This window comes from Anomalospiza imberbis, unplaced genomic scaffold (genome assembly GCF_031753505.1).
Source record: "Anomalospiza imberbis isolate Cuckoo-Finch-1a 21T00152 unplaced genomic scaffold, ASM3175350v1 scaffold_66, whole genome shotgun sequence".
NCBI lineage: Eukaryota > Metazoa > Chordata > Aves > Passeriformes > Viduidae > Anomalospiza > Anomalospiza imberbis.
This window is the reverse complement of record NW_027100273.1, coordinates 574,423-596,592: the sequence shown is the minus strand read 5'-3', so window position 1 is coordinate 596,592 and position 22,170 is coordinate 574,423. Positions and strand designations below refer to the sequence as shown.

The 22,170-nt window shown below is 41.8% G+C and overlaps 2 protein-coding genes and 1 long non-coding RNA gene across 4 annotated transcripts in view; 1 reads left to right on the top strand and 2 right to left on the bottom strand.

The window, feature by feature from the left end:
* Positions 1 to 1,323: 1,323 nt before the first annotated feature.
* Positions 1,324 to 5,316, bottom strand: LOC137467514 (signal peptidase complex catalytic subunit SEC11C). 2 transcript variants are annotated; one of them, XM_068178991.1, is made up of 6 exons: positions 5,178 to 5,316; positions 4,383 to 4,492; positions 3,789 to 3,938; positions 2,491 to 2,610; positions 1,910 to 1,967; positions 1,324 to 1,506 (listed from the first exon to the last, which is right to left on the bottom strand). In XM_068178991.1, the coding sequence occupies exons 1-6, from the start codon at positions 5,217 to 5,219 to the stop codon at positions 1,453 to 1,455; spliced, it is 534 nt and encodes a 177-aa protein (XP_068035092.1). In that variant the 5' UTR covers positions 5,220 to 5,316; the 3' UTR covers positions 1,324 to 1,452. The 2 variants fall into 2 exon arrangements, with proteins under 2 accessions (XP_068035092.1, XP_068035091.1); XM_068178990.1 differs by lacking the exon at positions 3,789 to 3,938.
* A 768-nt stretch (positions 5,317 to 6,084) lies between these two features.
* Positions 6,085 to 21,102, top strand: LOC137467522 (uncharacterized). Its single transcript, XR_010995545.1, has 2 exons — positions 6,085 to 6,410; positions 20,088 to 21,102. It is a non-coding gene; the product is annotated as an uncharacterized lncRNA (long non-coding RNA).
* The window catches only part of LOC137467519 (zinc finger protein 532-like), a 32,570-nt gene continuing 21,737 nt past the window's right edge, over positions 11,338 to 22,170 (bottom strand). Inside the window, 5 exon segments of the mRNA XM_068178998.1 lie at positions 11,338 to 13,195; positions 13,450 to 13,597; positions 14,000 to 14,112; positions 17,515 to 17,793; positions 20,157 to 20,319. Of these exon segments, the coding sequence (XP_068035099.1) occupies positions 12,701 to 13,195; positions 13,450 to 13,597; positions 14,000 to 14,112; positions 17,515 to 17,793; positions 20,157 to 20,319 (1,198 nt within the window). The 3' untranslated portion in view covers positions 11,338 to 12,700.

Below are 22,170 nucleotides of genomic sequence, written 5' to 3'. Positions count from 1 at the left end.
AGTCGGAGCTGACTGTGCTCACATTGGGGTAGGTGGACAGCATAAATCTGGATTTCAGCAACACCAAGAGAAAGAAAAAAATCTTACTTCACATACACTGTCTCCAAAAAACACATTATTTTTTCTTAAATGGGATGATACACTTCCAGGAAGACTGCATTAATGATCCCAACATTATTCTGCCATGCCATTTATTATACTCAATTTTATTTCTATACAATTTGACAGAAAATAAGTAATTTTTATAATACAGTTGGACATGAAAACCACTTAGTAGGACACAAAAGAAGTAATATTACTTGGAGAAATTCAGCAGTTGTCTGCTGAGCAAGAGCTGTTACAACAGAAAAGGTGTCATTATTGTATAACAGAGTATTTTTGCAGAGGTAAGGGATTACAGAAGAAACAGAACTCCAGAGGAAAAAAGCATCATGCTGCTCCTTATCAAAGCTACAAAAACAAAGCCAGCAAGGAAAACAAGTTCTGCTTTGTTGAAGGTGCAACACTGACATTTAAAGATAAGAGAAAAATACCAAATTTCATAAAAGACAGTTATCAGATAAGTTTTAAAATGAAAAATCAATTTTATGTTTAACACTATTCAGGTGTTATATGATAGGAGAGAATAATACATTCTCCAAACTGGCATAAGAGCTCTGGTTTCCCTGTGTTGGCAATATCCCTGAAGTGCACTACTGTGCTATTCATTCAGTAATTTACAAGTGTTACTAAAGCCCCAGAAAACCTTTTTGTTGGGTTAGTTTAAGAGCTAGAACACAAAAGGCAGATCATTAACAGCCTGAATGCTAGCAACACACACAGTCCCCAAAAACCAGGCCTCTAAAAATCAGGCCATCTGGGCTTTTTTCCTTACCCCGTGAAGGAGCAAGTTTCAAATTCAGAGAAAAAGCTCTGAGTCCCCACTGCTCAGTACCAAGTCAGAGTGGAACTCCCCTTCCTGGCTGTTTTTGGCAGCTGCAAGCAGCCAACTTAGGCATAAGTCTGACTAAACTCTTAGAACTTACTACCTGTTCAGAGGTTCTTTGTCCTTACAAGCACTGATCAAAACAGTTTGTATGGTGAAGAAAAGAGGGCACTGACAGATTAAAAATAACCCCCAAAACAAACAGGCAATAGTGGGTTCAGATGCAGCACCAGTCAGTCAAACCCACTGTGGCATGGCAAGAGAGCCCTTGGCTGCTCCAGCACCAAACCAGCATCAAACTGGCTGTTCCAGTCCTCCAAAACAGTGCCAGGCTGGCTGAGAGCAGTCTGTAGAAGGTGGTAAATACATCATTTTGTAATTAGCCAGCAGCCAACAGCTTCACTCATTAGGTGTCGTTTATTTAGACAAGACAAAAGCTTGCACAGTTTTGTAACCGCATACAGAAATGAAACCATCTGAAATATATTAGTTTTTTTCCCCCTGAATATTTCCCTTTGTTCTTGTGTTTAGGATTCCCGCTTGAGCAGAACATATGCTCCCATCACTGCCAGAAGAGCATACTGCAAAGAAACACAGAACACAGACACGTTACAATTCCTCTCCACTGCGCTCTGAAAGCACAAACTGCTCAAAAGGTGCCCTCTCAAACATCACACTTTGCACGATTACAGAGCTCTGGTCCTACAAAACTACAGGAAGATTTTAAAGTAATAAAGTTCATCACAACCAGGCATCACAACTGCTTCCGCTTAACTAACAAAATTCTAATAAATGACATATTTTCAACTCCTTACAAACAACAAACTCTACTGCCCAACAGTAAGCAAGGAAACCCAGCTCATCCTACGTTAGGTACCAAACCACAGACACAAATTTATTAACATGTCTGCTTAGAGGCAAGGTTCTTATTGTCTGTACTTGTTACTTTAGCAATTCAAGAATTCAAAATGTCAGTATACATACCTTAAATTTTGGGTAGTCATTCATTATTATAGTTACCATTCCTACATAAGGCAAAAACCTGTAATTGATAAAACAGGTGAATGTAAAATTAACCTTCAAATATTACATGGAAGTCTTTTAATGTTACTCAGTCTGGAATATTTCAGTGTGATCCCATAATTTGCGCCTAATGTGGATCTGAATAGGAAGTAAGATTCATCAGTTTTCCTTAATCAAAGTTATCTGAGAAAATCTGAAGATATTTCAGCTCAGCTGAAGGAGAAGGAGACAGTGAAAAGCTCAAACCTTCCATAAAATTCCTGTGGAATGCCATAACAATTTTCTAGAAATTCCCAGCAATTACAAGGAGAAGCTGGTTAATATTGTATTTTCAGGTGAACTATTTGTTAAATGCCCTTTTTCCCCTCACACTCCACATCAGTGTGAGGACTATAAGAAGCAACTATTCTAGGTTTTCTTTTAAATTACAATTCTATTTAAGAAATTTAAAAAATACATCAGATCTGGTTTGTATCAACAGCAGAACCTATTTAAGAGCTAATTTTTCTCTTTAATTACAAAGTACATTTTGCTTTACTTACCCTCTTGCTCTTCCAACAACATCTTTCTTCTCTAACCAGTTCTGACCTTCTTTGTACAAGCCTCTATCATCAACTTCGTTATTATCCCCTTTAGTCAGAAATTTGATGTTCCCATTTCCTCTAGAAGGCAATGAGGTGATAAACTAAATAACACTTAATTTAAAAATCTCAATTAACATCTACAAAGCAAATGAGGACGAAAAGTGCTACAAGAGTAGATAACAATGTTTGCTTTCAGCCCTGCTTATTGAACAACCACCATTAAATCATTAACATTACAGACTTTACTGACTTTATCTATCAACAGATATTAACAAGAAACATTTTTTACAACACTCCTAGATTGTCAAATGATGCAAGCAATTACACAATGGACATGAAAGCTGGAGGTGGCAAGCACTGACGTTGGCGAAAGGGACATTGTCCATCCAGGCACTAAACTTCCCCAAAAAAACCCTGTGTGTTTATCAGCATCTTCGACAGAACATAAATTCAAATAAAGTTCTTAAGTTTACAGTCTTCAAATGAATTTTGCTTAAATATTATTATCAAGAAATGAGGAGTTCTCATAATGACAAATTAGGTAATAAAAAAAATTAAATAGGCGATTCTTGGAAATTTTAAAAAAACATGGAAGAACAGATATTACTCAAGAAATAAACACCTTCAGTTCATGGAGCAAATACACCAATGTCTGCCTCCTCCAGCTTAGCTTTTCACTGTGCAGAACTGGGAGCAGAACTGTGGTTTGGAAGGAACTGTTTAGCAGGGTAGGCATCTGCAATCAAGGCCAAACCAAGCCCTTTCCCTGTTGCTTTTCAGCAAGAATTGCCATGGGCAGTGTGGCCAAGAGACACAAGAATAAGAAGAGTCTCTTCTTTTATCCTGAATCAAATTTGGAAAACTTCAGTCAGCAAAGCTCACACACTCTGTCAGGCTGCGGCCTGATTCTGAATCTCCACCTTTCATCAAAAATTTGCTCTTACAACCAAAATCCCAACTGTACAAGCATCAGCATAGAAGCGGATTCTGCTCCCATGCACATTCCTGCTGCCAAGATTCCTCCTGGGCACAGCTCTACCTGCTCCAACCCTGAGCAGCTTCGCTGAGGGAAAGGTCTCAGACCCTCACAAAGTATGACACAAAACTGGGGACAGAATCACATCCTACAGCTGAGCTTTCTCTCACTGCTTATTCTCACTTGCCTTTCTCACACACTAAACCACAGTTAAACTGACACTGAAAGCCATGGGGAAGGAAAGGAGCTTTACAAACAAAAAAACACCAAGTTGCATTACTTTTCATGTACTTTGATAACTCTGTGCACTATTGGAATGTCTCTGCCTTCAACTTTAAAAACAACTATTTCACCAGCTCTGATTGGGTCATCATGGAAATTTGTTAGGAACAGCAGGTCTCCCCTGTGAAAAGCTGGCTCCATGCTGCCACTACAAACAACAAGAAAGAGAGAGTTTGTTGGCATCAATGAAAGAAGCACCATGAAATCAAAGAACATTTAATTCTTACAGATACACCCACAATTTTAACAGAGATCTGTAGCTTCACCCATTCAGTAACACTGCTCAGACCTTCAAGAGAACCCAAATCCCAGAAAGCAATCTGCAGGAGTTTACCCATTAAGTGAGGGAACTTGGATCTTAAAAGGTCTGACACATTTACTGCTCCTACAAACCTCAGTGGGAACTGGGCCCATGGCTACTGACAGTGCGGCTTTTGCCAGAGCCCACACACAGCAAGAAGAAAGTCAGTGTTTGAGTCCTTCTTTAAATAGGTGACATTTCAAATTCCAGCTGTATGCAAGGGGACGGGGGAGGAGACAAAAGGCAGAACAAGACCTGGACTTGAAGCAGAAAGCCTTTCCATTGACTCACCTGAGCACCACAACAATGGGGCTCTCACTGCCAGTCACCACGATCAGCCCTTTCCAGATCATCAGGGCAGAAGACACAATCATAGCAAAATTTAAGACTTGGTAGTATAGCTGTGTGAAACAAGAAAATTGTTTTTTAAAGGTACTGTATTGTATTTATAAGCACAACATAGAACTTTAACTCAAGTGCACCACAAATTTTAGGCTTTTATGTCGAAATCCTATTCCAACAAAAGTCGGGTAGCAGAGGTTGCTATACCAGAATCCACCAAACTGCAGCATAAAGCTGGAATCCTCTGTGTGCCTTAGTCTTGGGTTAATCCACTGCTGTGTGTCAGCGACAGACGCGAACACTCTGATAAAGGCCAATAAAGCTAGGGAAGCGACCTGGCAAACGATCAGAGCTGGTTCGGCCACACGGCCCTGCCTCCCTCCCGAGCTCGGAGATATCCCCGCGGGACGTGTGGAACACCGGACTATCAGAGAGCCTGACTTTCTGGGAGAGAGTTTGCTTAAAAGGAGGAGCTGGAGGAGACGAGAGACGACAAGAGATAATTTCCTGCTACTGTCATACTGAAATTTCTTATCTAGAAAATCACTGATTTGACTCTCTGCCCCCAAATGCTCCTGCTCCGCCAGCCCTTCCAGCAGCGGATGCGCTTTAACCACACGCCTTCATTTTTTGTTCCTTTTCTCGGCAGCACACGGGGACAGCGGTGGGCCGGACCCCGCAAGCTGGCGTTTGAAAGCCGCCGCTGCCGGTGCGGGCTGAGAGCCGCGAGCGCAGCCCCGGTACCTGCCGCTTGTTCATGCGCCGCAGGTCCCCGAACAGATCCATCGCGGCCCGCCGCCCTGCGCCACCGCCGCCCCAGCGCCCTGCCAGCGGCCACAGCGCCACCCGCGCTGCTCTCTGGGACCTGTAGTCTTCTTCCTCTCCCGCCCTGCTGACGCACAGGGGGCCTCTGCGGCCAGGTGAACCATAACTCCCAGAGGCACCGCGGCGGAAGGTCCTGATGACGAGGCCTCTTGCTTCTCGCCCCTGGAGGTGCCTGAGCAGCTGGCTGTACCGAGGGACCGTCGGTGAACGCTCAGATCCCTCGGTTCGGCGGGAAGAGCCGCGCCCGCCCGAGAAGCATCGGGACGGCCGCCCCGCTCTCCCGGGCGCGGAGAGTCTTGGGTCAGGCGACTGCCGCGGGCATCCCGGGGCCGCCGCTGCGTGTGCGCGGCTCATTGGCGGGAAGGGGAGGGCGCGCGGGGGCGCGCGCGCTCCGTGAGGGGGGCGCTGTGAGGGGCGGGCGGCCGCGGCCGTGAGGGGGCGCTGTGCCGAGCGCGGGAACGGCGTGAGGGGCCGTGCCGGCGGAGGCGTCGGGGGCCGTCGCAGTGTCCTCCTCAGCAGCTGTGAGCGGAAAAAATTCACCATTTCAGCAGCTAGCGGTGGCCTCAGCGTTTGCTCAGGGACCGCGACACGGCCCCGATCAGAGAAGAGCACAGAGGCCCGGAAAAGCCGCAGCCGTGTGTGGCAGCCCCTCGGTGCCCTCCGCAGGCCTGGCGGCCGGCAGGCATGGGCCGGGGCTGCTCAGTGTGCCTGGCAGCGGGTCAGACCCCCAGCAGCACAGGCAGACTTCACACGCGTTTCCAGTTTGTCACTGAATGGTTGCATGAGCCTGAAGCAGCAAACAGCCACATAGATACAAGTCACAGCCCAGAGCCTGATTTCCTGGGAATTAAGTGGGCCAAAGCGATCCAGGCATTCACCAAGTTTAAAATTACCCCCTGAAGACTGAGAATGAAAGAACAGAGAACACATGGAAATGCTACTAAGATAAATGGAAACAAACCATCTGACCAGAGCAGTGTTTATGTAATCTGCTAGAAATACATCAAGACTTTAATGTTGGTAAACAGTTGGATGAAACAGACTAGGACTGACTAAGAGAGGCAGAACTGACATTAGAGCACAGGGGAAGGCATGATGCTCTCAGGAATGAACAGAAATGGCAAATTGGAAAGAAAGCTCCAAAGACACCAGGTAGGCACCAGGATCTAGATAAGGTCCTTCACCTCATATAATTATTCTTCCAGTGACAACAGTATTCTTTTTCCTAAGTTTATGTCATTTCAGGTTAGTTCTCTGCTATCCTTTAAATATTCAGAGGAAAGCATCTGCCTCTATCCCCTTTGAGCAGATGCAATATTCAGAGAAGGAAAATAGACAAGGGCAGACTCAAAGGTGGTGAAAAGATTCTGACTTTCCTTTGTGCAATTAAGAGTTTAATTAAAAAGGTGTGTAACAAAGTTACGTCTTCTGTACAAGTGGGATCTGCCCACTGAAATGTTGTATTGACTCTTGCCCAGCAAAAGGTTTTCTGCAATTCCCTGAGTAGGTTTTTCATAACATACTATTTGGACAGTTTTTTTCTTTTTTTTTTTCTTTTTTTTTTTTTTTTTTTTTTTTTAATAGAGATTTTTGCCTTTGTGTACAAATCTGCTTGCCTTTATTTTTATAAAAAAACCCCAAGAAAACACAGATTTAAAATGGTGATTGGGACAAAATTGATACAGGCTGTACAATCAACATAAGGGAGACTAACAAACCTCAGTGTCTGAAAACCTAATTGAACATACCAGTAATTTACACTAGGGTTCAGACCACTGACTCATAGCAATCCAAAACAATTTGACAAAAACGTCTTTGTTAAATTTGCTTTGCTATTGGAAGGAAATCTGTGTCATTTCTTGTGGTTATAGCTGTACATTCCACTTTAGCTATTAATTAATTTTATTAATGCTGGGTACCATATGTGCATCAATATGAAAAGAAACCACAAGAAACCAGCTTTTGTTCCAAAACACTGTGTATCACACCCAAATTCCTCCTAATATACAATAGATTTAATCCTTACTTTGTATTTAATTATATATTTGCACTTAACAGTAAATATTTGACACTTTTCTATTACCTGGTCACACAAGGTTATGGCTGAACATAAATGGATGAATTTTCATCCTAGACTAGAGTTGCAATACTGCCACTCACAGAACAAAGACAAATGGCTATCATAGAAGAATAATCTCTTGAGTGTTATTTTTGGGTACTGCTTTATTCATCAAACAGGCAGAAAATTGTTCTTTGCCTGTTGTGAAGCAGGGATGTCATTTTTGGAGGCAAAAGACAAGCCACTCAGCAGGGAGATGGCAGCAGCTGAGAGAATGTAAATGACAAAGTTCAGTGTTAGAACAATGCCTTGCAGTCATTCCTGATGGAGAGAATTAAAAGTGGAAATCGAGGTGGTAAAATCTAGTTCTGTAACAAGCAGAGGGAAGAAGCAGAGTTAGTGTATGGAGAATTTAGAAAAGTGAGAAGGCAGCTTTGTGTTGAGACCTGGGAGGATTGAAGCTGCTTATTGTTCACATAGAGGGGACTTTCTTTTGTCCGAGACACAAACCCACACTTAATTCTGAGACTGCAGTTCCTTTGCCTGTTGGTTTGATTATGCTTGGTGTTTGATAGCTCAGAAAACACTTGGACTCCTTAATTGTTTGTGGTGAGGCAAGAGAAACATATTGGGAAGTTGGTTTTCTTCCTTTTCCAGAGATGCTGGGAATCACCCACACCTCTCTTGGTGGCTTTGTTCTTTTACCATCTGCATGATTTTGATTACTAAAGGTTACCTGTGTTTTGAAATCTTTCCCTGCGCTGGATGTTTGACGTCAATATTTGTACAGTAGATCTTCTGGAGCTCTGCAGCTAGAAAATCATGCTAGTTTTTTAGTACACAGAAAATGTAGCTCTTGACATTCTGGTAGATTTGCCAGACCTTTGCACACTGCCAGGCATTCGTGCTACCTGTATATATAATACTGAATGACAGCTCTTTGTATTCCAGGGAACTGGCCATGGGCATAGAACTCACCCCTCTTCTGGATACTTTAAATACTTGTGTTTCATTGCAGTTTTGTAACAATAGAAAGACTATTTGCTCCCTGCATGCCCATGGATGCACACCCCCACTTTGGACACCACTGTCTGGGAGCATGCCTGGCTTTTGTCTTGTGTCACTTCTCTCCTGAGTCTTGTCATGTGCTTTGGGAGCTGGCAAGGACTCACTCACAGGCACAGTTTGCAACCCCAGTGTCACTTTCTAAGGGTATGAGTCAACATTTCGAGTCTTCTCTGTGACCCAGTGTCTGCAGAGCTAATTGGATTTCAGCTGAGTGGATTTGTTTCAGGGAATAGTTTATTTGTGAAAATAATTTCTTTTACTTGGGAAGAAGGGTAAGGGGAGGGAGGGATCCAGCTATCTGAACATTCAATTGAATTTAGTGAATAATGTTATCTTTTTCTTCCCCTTCTCCCATGGAACAGGGAAAAAAAATATCAGAAACAATCACTAAATCAGGAAATATTGTTGTGCTTGACCTGCAATATTGGTCTGGCCTGCAGAGGTATGGCACTGTTAGCCAAGTGCTGCCAAGTGACCTGGGGAGAGCAATGCTGATAATGCACTGCATCCACATCCCTACCATCACATTACAGCCATTGAATACAAAGTAGCACAATTTGAGAACAGAAAATAAATGAACTGCATAAAGTCTTTTGCCAGATCATATAAGGGGACATATCTGAGAAGGGTACTATGTGCAGCTTATGTGGCTAATAGTCACATTACTGTTTCAAATACATTTTTTCCTTCAATATAGAATCCTGGGGCTCAGAGAAGAGAGCTGTAGTGCCTCCAGTTAATTTTCCAGGTAAATTTGGGTCATTCCCAGTGCAGTGCCTCACTGTGATGCCCTCAAATGGGCCATTTGGTCCTCAGTGAGGAAAGGTCTTTTTTTTTTTCCAACTAGGAAAGAAATAACATCAAAACCAGGTTTTGTATGGTCACTGTTGAGGAGCAAATCCAATTTTTTTTTTCAAAGTGAGGAAGTGCCCAGGGATGAGTCGGGAAGTGGCTTCTTCTTTCTTGCTTCTGTGTCCACATCCACTCCTGGCTGCAGAATCTACATTGTACACAGAGCCCGGGGATGTAGGTCAGGAATGCTTGTGCCTTCCATGGGTGACCAGTTCTGTACTTATTTCCCTTGTCAGTCCATTCCTCACTGTTCCTAGGCACCCTTCAGAGAGCCTGGGCAGATAACCTTTGAGTAATAATCTGAAATTCAAATACAAATAATTGACTACTGAACTGCACTAATATTTGAGAAAGGTTTTAAACTAAAACAGGTTCTTCTGTGTGCTGTTATTGGCCTGGCAGCTGTGTGTGTATGCTAAGTGTACTGAGAAAGGTAATATTAACAGAATGAAAAGGTCGGAGTTTTATAAAAATCCTTTTAAAAGTAAATAGGCTTGCCAAACTGAATTCCCCACAGGTAGACAGAGGTTAAGAACTGAGAACATTTGGGCCTTTGGTAGGCCAAATTGTGCATCTGTAAACGCCCTTCAGAAATACAAACAGCAGACAAGTGTAGAGAAGTACAGAGATTGTGGCCAGCCAGATTTAGCTCCGGCTGTACCTCCAAGCAAACAGGCCAAGGCTCAACAGCTCCTGAGGGAGGTATCTGGGGGCACCGTGAGGGTGGGCACAGCACACCTGTGTCATGCCCAGGCACCCCGGGGACAAGGGAGGCAAATGCACATGGTAGTCACTGCCCACATGCCCTAATATTAGCAGGTGAAAAAACAGGTTTATTGCAGCTGTGTTGGCAGGTGGACCCGGGCATTGGTGCAGTCCTGGTTGGGCAGTTTGCAGCTGGATATTTGGGCAGAGGCCTCGGTGCACTCCCTGCCTCCTTGAAGAGATGGGATGGAATGGGAAGGCACACAACAGTAGGAGATATATAGCCTTCGTTTCTGTTGCAATTTGAGGTTGCACTGTTAAGCACCTTTATTTCCAACCACAACAGTGGCTGCAAAATGGTGGAGTCTACAGGATCCCTTTCCTGACTCTCAGAGAGGTTTTATGAGGTTTAATCCATTACTCAATCCTCACAGGAAAGGGGTAAAAAAGATGAGTATTTATGTCATCACTGTTAGTCTCACATTGTTAATTAAAAGCAAACAACTCAAATGTCAGATCTTGGACAAAAATAAGTTTAAACATTTTTTCTATAGTTTACAAGAGGAAATCATTCCTTTAGGTATGCCTACTGATATTTGTGCCTTTTCACCGTATCTCACATTGCTTTAAAACCTTCTGTTCGCCTCCTGCTTTTCTGGACATCATCCTCCTGTTAAGGAGATATGTCAGCTCTGACACAGAAATGTGGCTGGAGCTTGTGGGGCAGTTCAAGACCCTCTATCCCTTAAATCTTTCAAGAAATTACTGGCAGGAGAGTTAAATTGTTCTGCCAGCTAGACCTGAAGAGAGCCCACTGCCAAGCAGCTGGGCTGCACTCCTTGGCTGTGCAGAAGCTCCTCTGGGGACACGAGTGACAGTGTGACACCCTGGCACCATGATGCCATTTGCATCATCAGGTTACTTGCAGGTGTAAGACAGTGAAAAGGGAAAATAAAGAAAAGTAATAGTAATGGCTGTGAAAACTGAACTTTTATTATCTGTTCACTGTATACAAAACACCATTCTGCATAGTGATAACTCATTTGTTGTACAGTTGACAGTGCACATCAACAAACAAGTGTTCAGAGGTATCCACTAAATGGGAAGGGCAGTGGTGCAGTGGCCAGCACGCACTGAGGTGCTGTGCCCACTGCGCGCTGTAGATGAAGTACCTCACAAGCACTTGATATGCCAGTAATATAAATGGGCTAACAAGCATCTACCCAAGAGCCAAATTAGGAATGAGGATGGAGAGAGCAGAACTAATGTATCTGATAAACAATTTCCAGAATGATTCAGTTTTACACAGGTGGCTGAGAGGACCCATATTTTTTTAAACACTTCAAAATTTAAAACTATTAGAATTTAATGATAAATAACAGAATCTCACAAATCTTTGGGGCAAAATGCTCCACATTTATTTACATATGAAATGTGTTTAATACAGTCATAATGGACATAGTGTATAGTAACATCTGACAGCAGCAAGACTTTTAAGGAACCCAACAATTACTACTGTTTATCATGCAGCTATCTATATATACACAATTTGTTTTAAAAAAAGGTACAAAATTTTTTGTAGGGTTACATACAAGGTATAAAATGCAAAAACAAACTAAAAATATACTCTCACAGAGAACTCTATCTGAAAGGGACAGTATGGTACCTTTTTGTACTTGTGCAAGCAAAACTAGTGGTGCTGGACAGGAGTTTGCAGTGTCTGGCTGAGCTCCGCAGGGCCTATGCTAAAGCTGCAAGCCCCAGTCCCACTCCTGGCTGGGGCTGGCTCCTTACCAGTTGTGGCTGTGTGTGACACTGAGCACCAGGACGTTTGGCATGATCATTTGGAGCTGGCAAATCCCAACCCCTGTAGCAAGGGTCAACTATTTTCTTTCAATAACCAGCAAGGAATATACATAATGCTGTGTACTCACTTCTATATGTTTAATAAATTACATGACAAAAAACATCATCATTATAAACCTATTCCTCTAATTACATCCTGTTTCTTAAATCCAGAGCAGCCCAGCCCATTTGTAACAATTTGAGCTTTGATCACAAGCACCTGGTGACCTAAAAAAGACTTCATGATACTCAGAGTTGTGCATTTATACTCTTCAAAAGTACTTTACCACTCCAGGGGGTCTGCACCTGTTCTGGTGTTGCCACCTAAAACCCAGCACTTTATTTTACATATGCAGTGGTACTTTTATCTTATTTTATAATATATTTTGTAAGAAAAAGTTTAAAAGCTTCCTTAGACATTTGGAAGCCCAAGTTCTTTAGAATTTAAAATCTCCCCTTAGCTTGCTTCCTCTCTCCTCTCCCCTCCTAGCACCTCCTCCTGATGCACTTCCATTAGCTAAACTTTCTTTCAGAAGCATTCAAAACCAAACAGTTTAAGAGAACCTAAGGAACTGCCCCGGCATTCAGAACTCTCTTTTAAAGAAACTTACTACAAAAGAACAGAAAATAACCAGAAAAAAACCCCCAATTTTTCCACTAGATACTGATACAAACACATAACCAAAGAGTATAAAAATTATTAGTTTAAATATATACAAATATTTTTCAACTCAAATACTGCTTCAATGGTTCTGAGGGTATAGACAATGAGGTGAAGGGGACACTTTTATGCAGAATATATTGCAACAGCCTGAACAGTACTGTTAACACTATTATACCTTGAACTTTCTGTAGCAAAAGTGTCATTAGTATTCCAATGTGGAGTGAGATTTCTGCATCCCAAACAATCTGATCACTTGTCAGCTGAACTCATTCTTTTGGACTTGATGAAGGCCATGCCATGTGTTCTCATGTGAGTGTTTAAGGCCGCTTCAGTTTCAAAAGTCTTTGCACACACTTTGCATCTTCTGTCTGATGCTGCACTGTTGGAAGAGTCATCCTCATGGTTGGGTTTGTTTTCTTGCTGATTATCCTCCCCAGACCCATTCTGTTTTGATACTGGCTGAGGCTCCTTCAGCTTATGTACAATGAAGAGGTGTCTGGAAAGGGACACGTGAGATGTGTAGCAGAGTCCACATTCCCTGCATTGGTACGAAGAGCCATCAGATTTATGCTGAGGAATATGTTCATGAAACTGGAGAAGATTTTCTGTTGTAAAGCCACAAACTGCACACTTGTGAACTTTAAAAACATTTATCTTCAGCTTCTTTAATGGCTGAGTGATTGCACCTCGTGGAGGTCTGAACTCCATTACAGGTTCTTCCAATTTACGCTTTGGACTAGGAACCTAACAAAGAGACAGAAATGGTGTATCAGGTGAGCATAAATATGCAGTTTTTTCATAACTATTTGTGACTTGCAAATGTCAGAACCTTTCCCTTGGCAAATTCTAAAACAACTCTGATAAACGATCCTTTTGGGGCTCTGCTTCACAGAAGATGAGACATTTATAGGATCGAAGTACCTGTATTTATTTAAAGATCCTGAATATATACCCCAAAAAAAATTCTAAGTGACTGAATGAGTCTTCTAAGTGATTACCTTTGTGTCTTCTTTTACTTCCCTTTCTTCCATATTGGTAGATTCAGTCATTTCTTTCACATCAGGGTCTTTAATGCCGTGCATCAACTGAATATGTTTTTCCAACATCAACCTCTTGGTGAAAGTACGTCTCGAATCTGGGCAGTGCCTGCAGATAACACACACACACACACATACACAAACACACACACAAACAAACAAAACAAAACAAAACAACAACAAAAAAAAACAGAGACAAAAATTCAAGTGTCATGCTTAGCACGTGCCTTTTGTAGACTGGAAGAGTGGTTGTGTATTTGAGAGACTCCTGAAAACCAGTTTCCCCAAAGTGGAACTGTGAATGCTCAGCTCAGCCAACTTTCAGACTGTAGACTTTACACAGTGCACTCTCAGGAGTCTGACACGTTTCTACAGGCAGGATAGGCAATTGATTTGGCCTGTCCTGGGCATCTGAAAGAACGGGACACTGGCTTTTCCACAGTTAAAGAAAGATGTTCAACTAACAATGTTTTTTGTATTCCATTTCTAAATAAATAAAACCAGAACTTACGAGCACGTATAAACCTTCCTAATGCCTTTGTGCTTGATACGATTGTGCCGACATAAACTGTGGGACGAACTGAAAGATTTGTCACATTGCCGACAAGGATGTTTCTTCATTTGCTTCAAAAAAAAAGAGAGAGACTTTCATTAAAAAAGCTCAGTAAAAGTGGTGCATGTGTTGAACCTTCTGATAAATAGGAAAGAAACATCACTTACCTGTTTTTGGTACTGTACTTCATGTACACCCCCCCTTCAAAAACACTGTACAAGTCAGAGATGGACCTCTTTCAAAACAGTGTGGCCCCCATGAGCTATACACACACACACACACACACACACACACACCTGTCTCCAGCTGTAAACTGGGGTCACGGACAGTGGATGAAGAGAATTTCTTCCACCAAAGAAACAGGGAAGATCAGAGGACTATTTTGGATCAATAAAGGCAGCAGGATGAGGGGGCTGCCTTCCCTTCCCATCACCAAACCATGTCAGCAGCTCCTCAGCCACATACAGGGAGCAGTGAAGAGCACAGAAGAAGGAGCAAACTTGAACCTCACAGACACTGACACACTAACAGGGTTCAGGAAAGTCATGACAAAATGAGTGGTATGATCTGATGCCAACTTGATGGCCATCTGTTTAGGGAATTTTGTGGGGCTGATGTTGCAGCTGGTCAAGTGGAAGGAAAAAGTAAAGGAAGAAATTGAGAAGGGCTGGAGCAGTCACACACTGTAGCTGTGTGGCATTGAGCAGAAGCATCAAGCCCATGGTCAGAAAAGCAGGACAAGGATGATACTCAGCAGGCCCTGGGGGCACTATGTGGGGTAGCCAGCTGTGGCCCCACATTTGTTCTAAATTCCTTGGGGAGACTCGAGCTAGAGACCCAAACAGGATTTTGGATGCATTAGTTTCTGCAATGGCAGCCAAACCAAAAAGAATTGAAAAATTAGTTCTGTAATTAAGTGCCACATGATCTGTTGTACAGAATCTTGTCTTGACAGAAGAGGATGATCAATGACTAAGTTGGAGTTGGTAATTCCTACTTAGAAAACATCTGCCCTTTCACAGAAACACACCTGCACACAAGTCCAAGGAGCTCAGCAGATGGCTGCCTGGTGGAAGGCAGACATAATGATCCAGTTTCAGACAGGAGTTACACAGGCTTGTTGGAACCCTCCCTTACCTGGGCTGGTAACTTTTTTTTTTTTTTTTGGAGCACTTTTAAGATCAGGCAGAGACTCACACCAAGGTGGCTACAAAATTTCCTACCCTACAGCTGGCTCCCTTCATCCAGGATCCTCAGGAGAGGATCAGAAAATGTGAAATCTGTCTGTGTAGACAGTTCCCAGTGCGGGCTGGAACCTTAAGGATCTGTCCAAAGGGGATATATATAGCAATACCTCTCCTATGAATACCTCTGCATAATCCAGCCTGGGATCAGCTAGGGGTTACAGCTCTTTCACTCTGGTCCTGCAAAAGCAGAAATTAGAAGTTTGAAACTAGTATTTTTATATACCTCGCATGACAATGGATTTTGTGAATAGCACAGGAATTGTTTAATTACCGTTTTAAACAATCATTCTGAAAGGATCATTTTAGAGCATTTAACCCACACCTATCATTCTTAAGAAAATAAGGCTGTAAATTAGTTCCACTATTTATTAGATCCATATCACATACTTGGTTATTTTATGCTCATTTCTATTCTCTCCACAGTAAAAGTTTTACTTTTTCAACACGGTCTTTTTGACAGCTAACAATTACTAAAAATTTTGACAGGTTGGGAAGGAATGTAGCACCCGGTCTGTATCCCCCATTTCTGAAAGACATGGAATTGTATTTCTGTTCATTTTAGAATCTATGTGCCTCCTGTGTTATTCAAGGAACTGCTTGAATGTGGATAAAAACAGCACCTGAATGGAAGCAACTGAAGAGGCCTTCAGGCCAGGATTTGAATGCAGCAATTATCTAATATTTCATAATAAGGGCTATTCTTGAGGTAACATTGCACATAAACATCAGAGAAAGAAAGACACAGATTTAAAGCTAATATTTAAAAAGCATTATTGATATGTTACTAACCTTCTTTTATATGCCTTTGGCTACTCTGCTGTGGCTGGAATCAGACTGAATATCGCTCTCTAGTTCACTCTGAAGTGACAGTTTCATTGGGAGGTTGTGCTGCTTTGTTTTTAAGAATTGCATAAATGTACAATGCATTCGGTCTTAAACGCATTTCTGATTGCCAGTAAAAGCTCTGCTGAGTTAATATTTGGGCAGCAGGAAGCTGAAGGAATGGGGTGGGAGTTACTGGAGGCAATGATGCTGGGGTGCTATTTGCTTGAAGTTGTCCTAAGAAAATTGAAGATGACACTCAGTAGTCCAGCATTTTCAGCTTTTCCATAAAACGTTTATAAACAGAATAAAATAATTTGCAGAACAGCTTTAGAGATAATAACTGTAATAGAAACCTCTGAAAATGTGCAATCATTTATTACAGCACATTAGAGTCCTGAAAACTATGGATTTTCACTCAGAGTGGTTCTCCTCCACTTAAGACAAAATCAGCCTATTATCCCTCCCAGTCCTGCTCTTTTGCTGCAGTGCAGCACAGTACATCAGTTTAGCTCCCTGGTTCCCAGCTGAGGAAAGAGTCAGAGCATTGCCACCAGCACACAGCAAAGGTGAAGACTGGCTTGGCAGGTGGCTGCCACATGTCAAGCAAGGGGCTGGAGCCCGCCACAGCTAAGCAGGATCATTATTGCTTTCCTGCCTGCCAGTCTTTTTGACTTCATTTAACTGGAAATGCTATTGAACGCAGGAAGAACATCAAACAGTCTCTCTGCTCACATGAGGATGCAACATTCCCACATTTCACTTTCAATCAATTTTAAGTAAGATATCTCAAATTCACGTGCTTTAAATACAAAATTCAACTTGTTAACTCAGTTGAACTCTTAAATGTCACATTAGAGCAACAGCTCGACTGTGGAATGTGTCTGCCTTTAAATGAAACACCAGTTGGCACTCACTGGACAAGTAAAACATGACTGAGTCTCCACTCCCTGAGGCTAACAGGCACTGAGCTTCAGAAGAGAACAGAATCAAATTGTCCAAGTTGGAAAAGATCTTTAAGACTGGGTCCAACTGTTACCCCAGCACTGCCACGTTCATCACACCACCGTAAAGAGAGGGAATTGAGAAAGCACAAAGAAGAAATAAGAACCTGGAACAGATTAGATGGCTTGGATGAAATACAGCAATATCTCTCACTCTTTCCATCTTGAAAAAATTTCAGTACTGAATGAACAAGCCTACAGTTGATTTTCTCAGGAGAATGATGTAGAAACTGAAAAAAACTAAGCAGCCGAAACAAATAAGATGAAATAGATATAAGAACAGTGAATAATAATGCTGGGACTTAAGGGAATTATCTTCAAAAACACAAATGGAATTTAGAAACAAATACTTCACCTTTCAGGTTTAATTCACCTTTTTGTACTGAATATATTCCTTTACCTTTCCATGTTCTTTCCTCATGTGGGAGATGTAAACGTCTCTCTGAGTGAAGAGCCTGTCACACTCCCAACACGTCCAGCCAGGACTAGTGACTTTTTTAGGTTCTGCTTTCTTTATGGGAGAAGGAGATTTCTTCTCCAACTTTTCTGTTCCGTTGACAGATTTTGTGTCTTCCTTGTTGTGACTGGCTGAGTTTTGAGTTGTGGGTTTAGTACCGAGAGGCAGGTTTATCCCCAGGTTTGGTGGCCCCTCAACACTTTTCAAAGTTCCATGCATAGACTACAATAAGAGAGAGAGGAAAAAAAGGTAAAAAACTGACACAGACATACACAGTTGTACTCAACCAAAAGCCTTCAGTTACTGCTTTGGCATACAATTATCATCAGATCACATTTGTAAAGAAACAAAATTAAGTAAAGGCAAGACCTAGCATGACCTAACAATAACTGACACCGCATGTAGGTGTTTTCACAAAAAAACAAGAGACTTGGCTCTTGTGACTACCCACTGGCTCTGGAGCAAATATCAGCCTCATCAGTAGAACATGTTCTTTGATTTAACAGCTTTTAAATACTGGAAAAGCCAGTGATTAACCCCCCATAACTGTTAATAAAAAGCAAAGTGCACAGGACCAACAACTAAGAGCAAAGTGCAGGTGTGTAGTAAAGGAGGAGGCTGGCTTTAGTATCCCACTGCACAGGGGAGCGGGAAATGAGGTTCCTGTACTCTCAGGCAACTCAAGCTGTCCTGGAGATTCCATTCCAGCCTAACCTATCAGCATGTAAAATGTTAGTGCTCAACTTTCCAAATGTCTTGTAAATACAATACTTGAAATTTCACTTCTTATTTGAAACTACACCAAGAGCATTAAAGCATAGTATGGAGTCCCAGTGCTGGCCAAACAGGGAGCATTACACCTCCAGGCCAAGCCAAGCCAGGCCAGGCCAGGCCAGGCAAGTCCTTCACCATCTGCTCTCATTGGCTGCTGGAAATTTTCTTGCAGTGAGTCATTACAGGAAAATAAGACGTACATTTTGCCATCAAGAAATATTGACATCTGCAGGAATTATTCTGGGTTATTTTCTGTAGCTTTAAATAATCTCCTCCTGAGCTTCCTTCTGTCCCTTTCTGTCCTACTTTCATCCAGGTCTGTCTCTGCCTTGATGGTTTATGTCTAGCCATACCAAACCACTACCTTCTGTGCAGCTGAGCTCTGCCTCTGTCTGGCACTCGTACTCTCCCTGAGTCCTTTTGTGCTTTTATCCTCTCCCTGAATCCTTTTCTGTTTTTATCTATAACCTGTTACTGTTTTTTTCAGTCCCCCTTAACTGAATTCCAATTTACACTGCTTTGCTCCAGTCCATACTGCTACATACACATCCTAAATGCAAACTCAGCAATACTGCTACTGCACATATATTGTCTAATCCTCTAATTTTAGTCTCAAAAATGTCTGAATCATTTAATGAATCATACTAAAACCCCACTGGTTGAAAGTTCAAATACTGGCATGGAACGCTAAAGCCAAAGAAGTTAAGTAGTGCCCAAGTAACTGAGCATATCTTTGAAATGTGAGATGCTGAGCACCTTGATTTCTGTAAAGATAGCTTCTGGCCCTAACTGCAGTCAGATCAGAGTTTTGCATTGCTGCATGCGAGGAGCATCTAAGATATCCTGCAGTAAACATGCAACAACTAATGCTGCTAGTTCAGAAACAAAGAAAATATCCAGTCCTTGTATTTCTGAACATCTTGGCTCAGCCTTTCCCTCATCTCCTCCTCAAGTTGAAGACTGGCTTTAAGACCACCTGTTTTTTTCAAGACTTGTGATCTTATTTTCAACACTATGTCAGAGAATTCTGTGGTTACAAGTGCCATAGTTGGGACTAAAATGCAAAATTATGGTTTTAGCAGCCAAAAAAGATGTCTGGTTTTCCACTCTGCGGTAGAGAAATAGTATTCAGAAATTGTTTCACCGCCATAGAAGCGCAGTTAGGCTCCACAGTCCCATTCTGTGTTCAGGCGCCAGGGGTTAATAAGGAAAAACTTCAGCTTTGGTCTGTATGACATGAGGTCTGTGTCAAACACAGAGCTGACAAATGATAGCCAGGGGGCTGCTGATCCTTCAAACCAGGACTTACAAGGATCACAATGAATTGTTAGCTCTTAATAGTGTTTATGAGGAAATCCACTGAAGTTTTTTTCAAAGCACACATGTTCAAGTTCACATAACACAGGTAACCTCTACATCTAGTAACATACTGCTTCCTGGTGAATTCTGAACATCAAAGGTTTGATTTTGTGATGCACTCAGCATTCTCAGCTCCTAACAATTGGAATAATACTTAGAATACTGTAAATAAAACTCAGTATTTGTTAGGATTGGACTTGCTGAGATATTCCCAGTATACCAAAATCAACATTCTTAGAGAAAAACCAACTGAGTCATCACAGATATGCTGAAGACCAGACAAAATACAAAATTTTAACATTTGAGAACAAAATTCACAGATTACTCCCTCAGAATTATTAACATCTCTCTCAGCAGTCTTGACACTACATGCCTTTTCACAGTATGTTCTGACAGCATATATTGCATGACAAATGGTATCACGAAGAAAACAAGAGAAGATGCCTACACACCTTGATATGATCCATCATAAGCTGTTTCTGTGCATATAGAAGAGAACAGTCTGGACACTTGAAAACAGACACCTTCTGGTTTTCAATGTGCTGATCAAAGTGGCGATAGAGCAAAGGTTGTAGAGTAAACACAGTGTCACACATAGAGCATTTATATATTATTCTAAAAACAGAAGCACAATAAACAGTGTCAGTCATGTTGATGATCTATTTGCAAGAATCATGACGTTGACTTTTTTCCTCATAGCAGGTAACATCTGACATGTTTAAGCAATCGTTTCACACTGCCTGAAAAAAGTTAAACTAATTCAAAACATCCTTCAATTTCAAAATATGGGAGCAGTAGAAGAAACAGAAAAATATAAAAAAAACTAAAAGTGCAAACAAGAAGCCAGAAAATAGCATGTGCCAGTTACATATACAACAACAACATCTGCTCAGGATACTCTGACAGTTCAACACCTTCAGTTTCTGAACTCACACTGTAGCTAAAGGATAATATCCCTGGCTCCAGGTTACAAACCTGTATATTGTATATGCAGTATATTGTAAGGAGTGATTAATTCAATTGTAGTTAGCAACATGCTTCAAGATAAATACATTTTTGGCAATGTGCATGGCTTTAATGCTCCTGAATGCCAAACCTAGACTCTGTCAATGCCCTGAAGCCCTAACAGCACAGGACGGGATTTCCCTGATCTGCCATTCCAAGCCTTGATGAATCTGTCACAGAAATGTAGAGACACTACCAAACGCTTCCTTTCTTGGAGCACACATGACTTTTGAACATAGGTCCCCCAACTCTTACAGCAGTTTTCTAACCACAGATCATGAGATGAGAGAGAAATCTAAGCCATGTAATCTGTAGTGCTGCAGAGAAAGTTTAGCTAAAATAAAAGAAGCCCAACCACAGGTGCTCAGTACAGCAACAGGGGCTTCCACCCTTAAGAGTAACTTCCGCTTAAAAAAACAACCCTCAAACCCTCCTGCCTGCTAAAGTGCTAAATCTTCTCATTAGCTACATAAATGTTCCCAGTGCTTTATACATCCCTCTAAGTAACTATCATTGATAGTGCATTGTTCCAGAGCTCTGGGGATCACTCTGCACTGTGTTTTGAGATGATAAGAACACGGGCATTGCTTCCATGTCCAAGCCGTCCTGTAACTCCAAATGAAAAACAATTTTCACTTCTTCATGTTAACTGGGAAAGACTTTGTTTTTGTGCTATCAAGGGGTACCAGTTTCTCACACATGCTAAGATAAATGTATTATTTACATAGCATTCTCTGATGATCAATGTACTATTGTCCTGCTTTCTGTGGTGAACCCTTCACTGCAGATCTGGAGATTTGTAGAAATTCTTTCTGAATTTATCACATATAAAAACTGTAACTCTCTAAAACCACCACGAGCTAGATCTCTGTATTTTCTAAGGCAGCTAAAGTACTTTACCCTGCCTTCACAAAAGCAGAACTATCTGGTAAAGATCCGAATTTCAGACAAGTCTCTGGGCAAAGACTGTACTCGCTTAAATTCATACCAACACACCTCACAGTATGAGTTATGACTATACACACCTGGAGTATTTCCTTCAGACACAGCAAAAACATGATTTTCAATCCTTAACCATGCAACCATGCAACTATGCATGGTTTTGGTTTTTTTTAAATTTAATTGAAGTAGTCAGTGTTTAACATGCAACTGCCTAAAATGCTGTTCAAAGCTTAAAGGCAGTTGTGCTTCCACAGGATGTAATTTACAGGGATGCTGGAATAAGTCAGGCAATTCATCCCATCCCATCCCATCCCATCCCATCCCATCCCATCCCATCCCATCCCATCCCATCCCACTCCCAGGCTGCTCCTGCCCCACCATACACAACAAAGCAAGTGCATGGCCTTTTCACTTCCCAAAAATCTGTTTAGCAAATTCACATATTATCTTGGAATAAATACAAGTGTTATCTCACAGGAAAATACTTTCAGTCACATAAAAGACATTTAGCATTTGCAA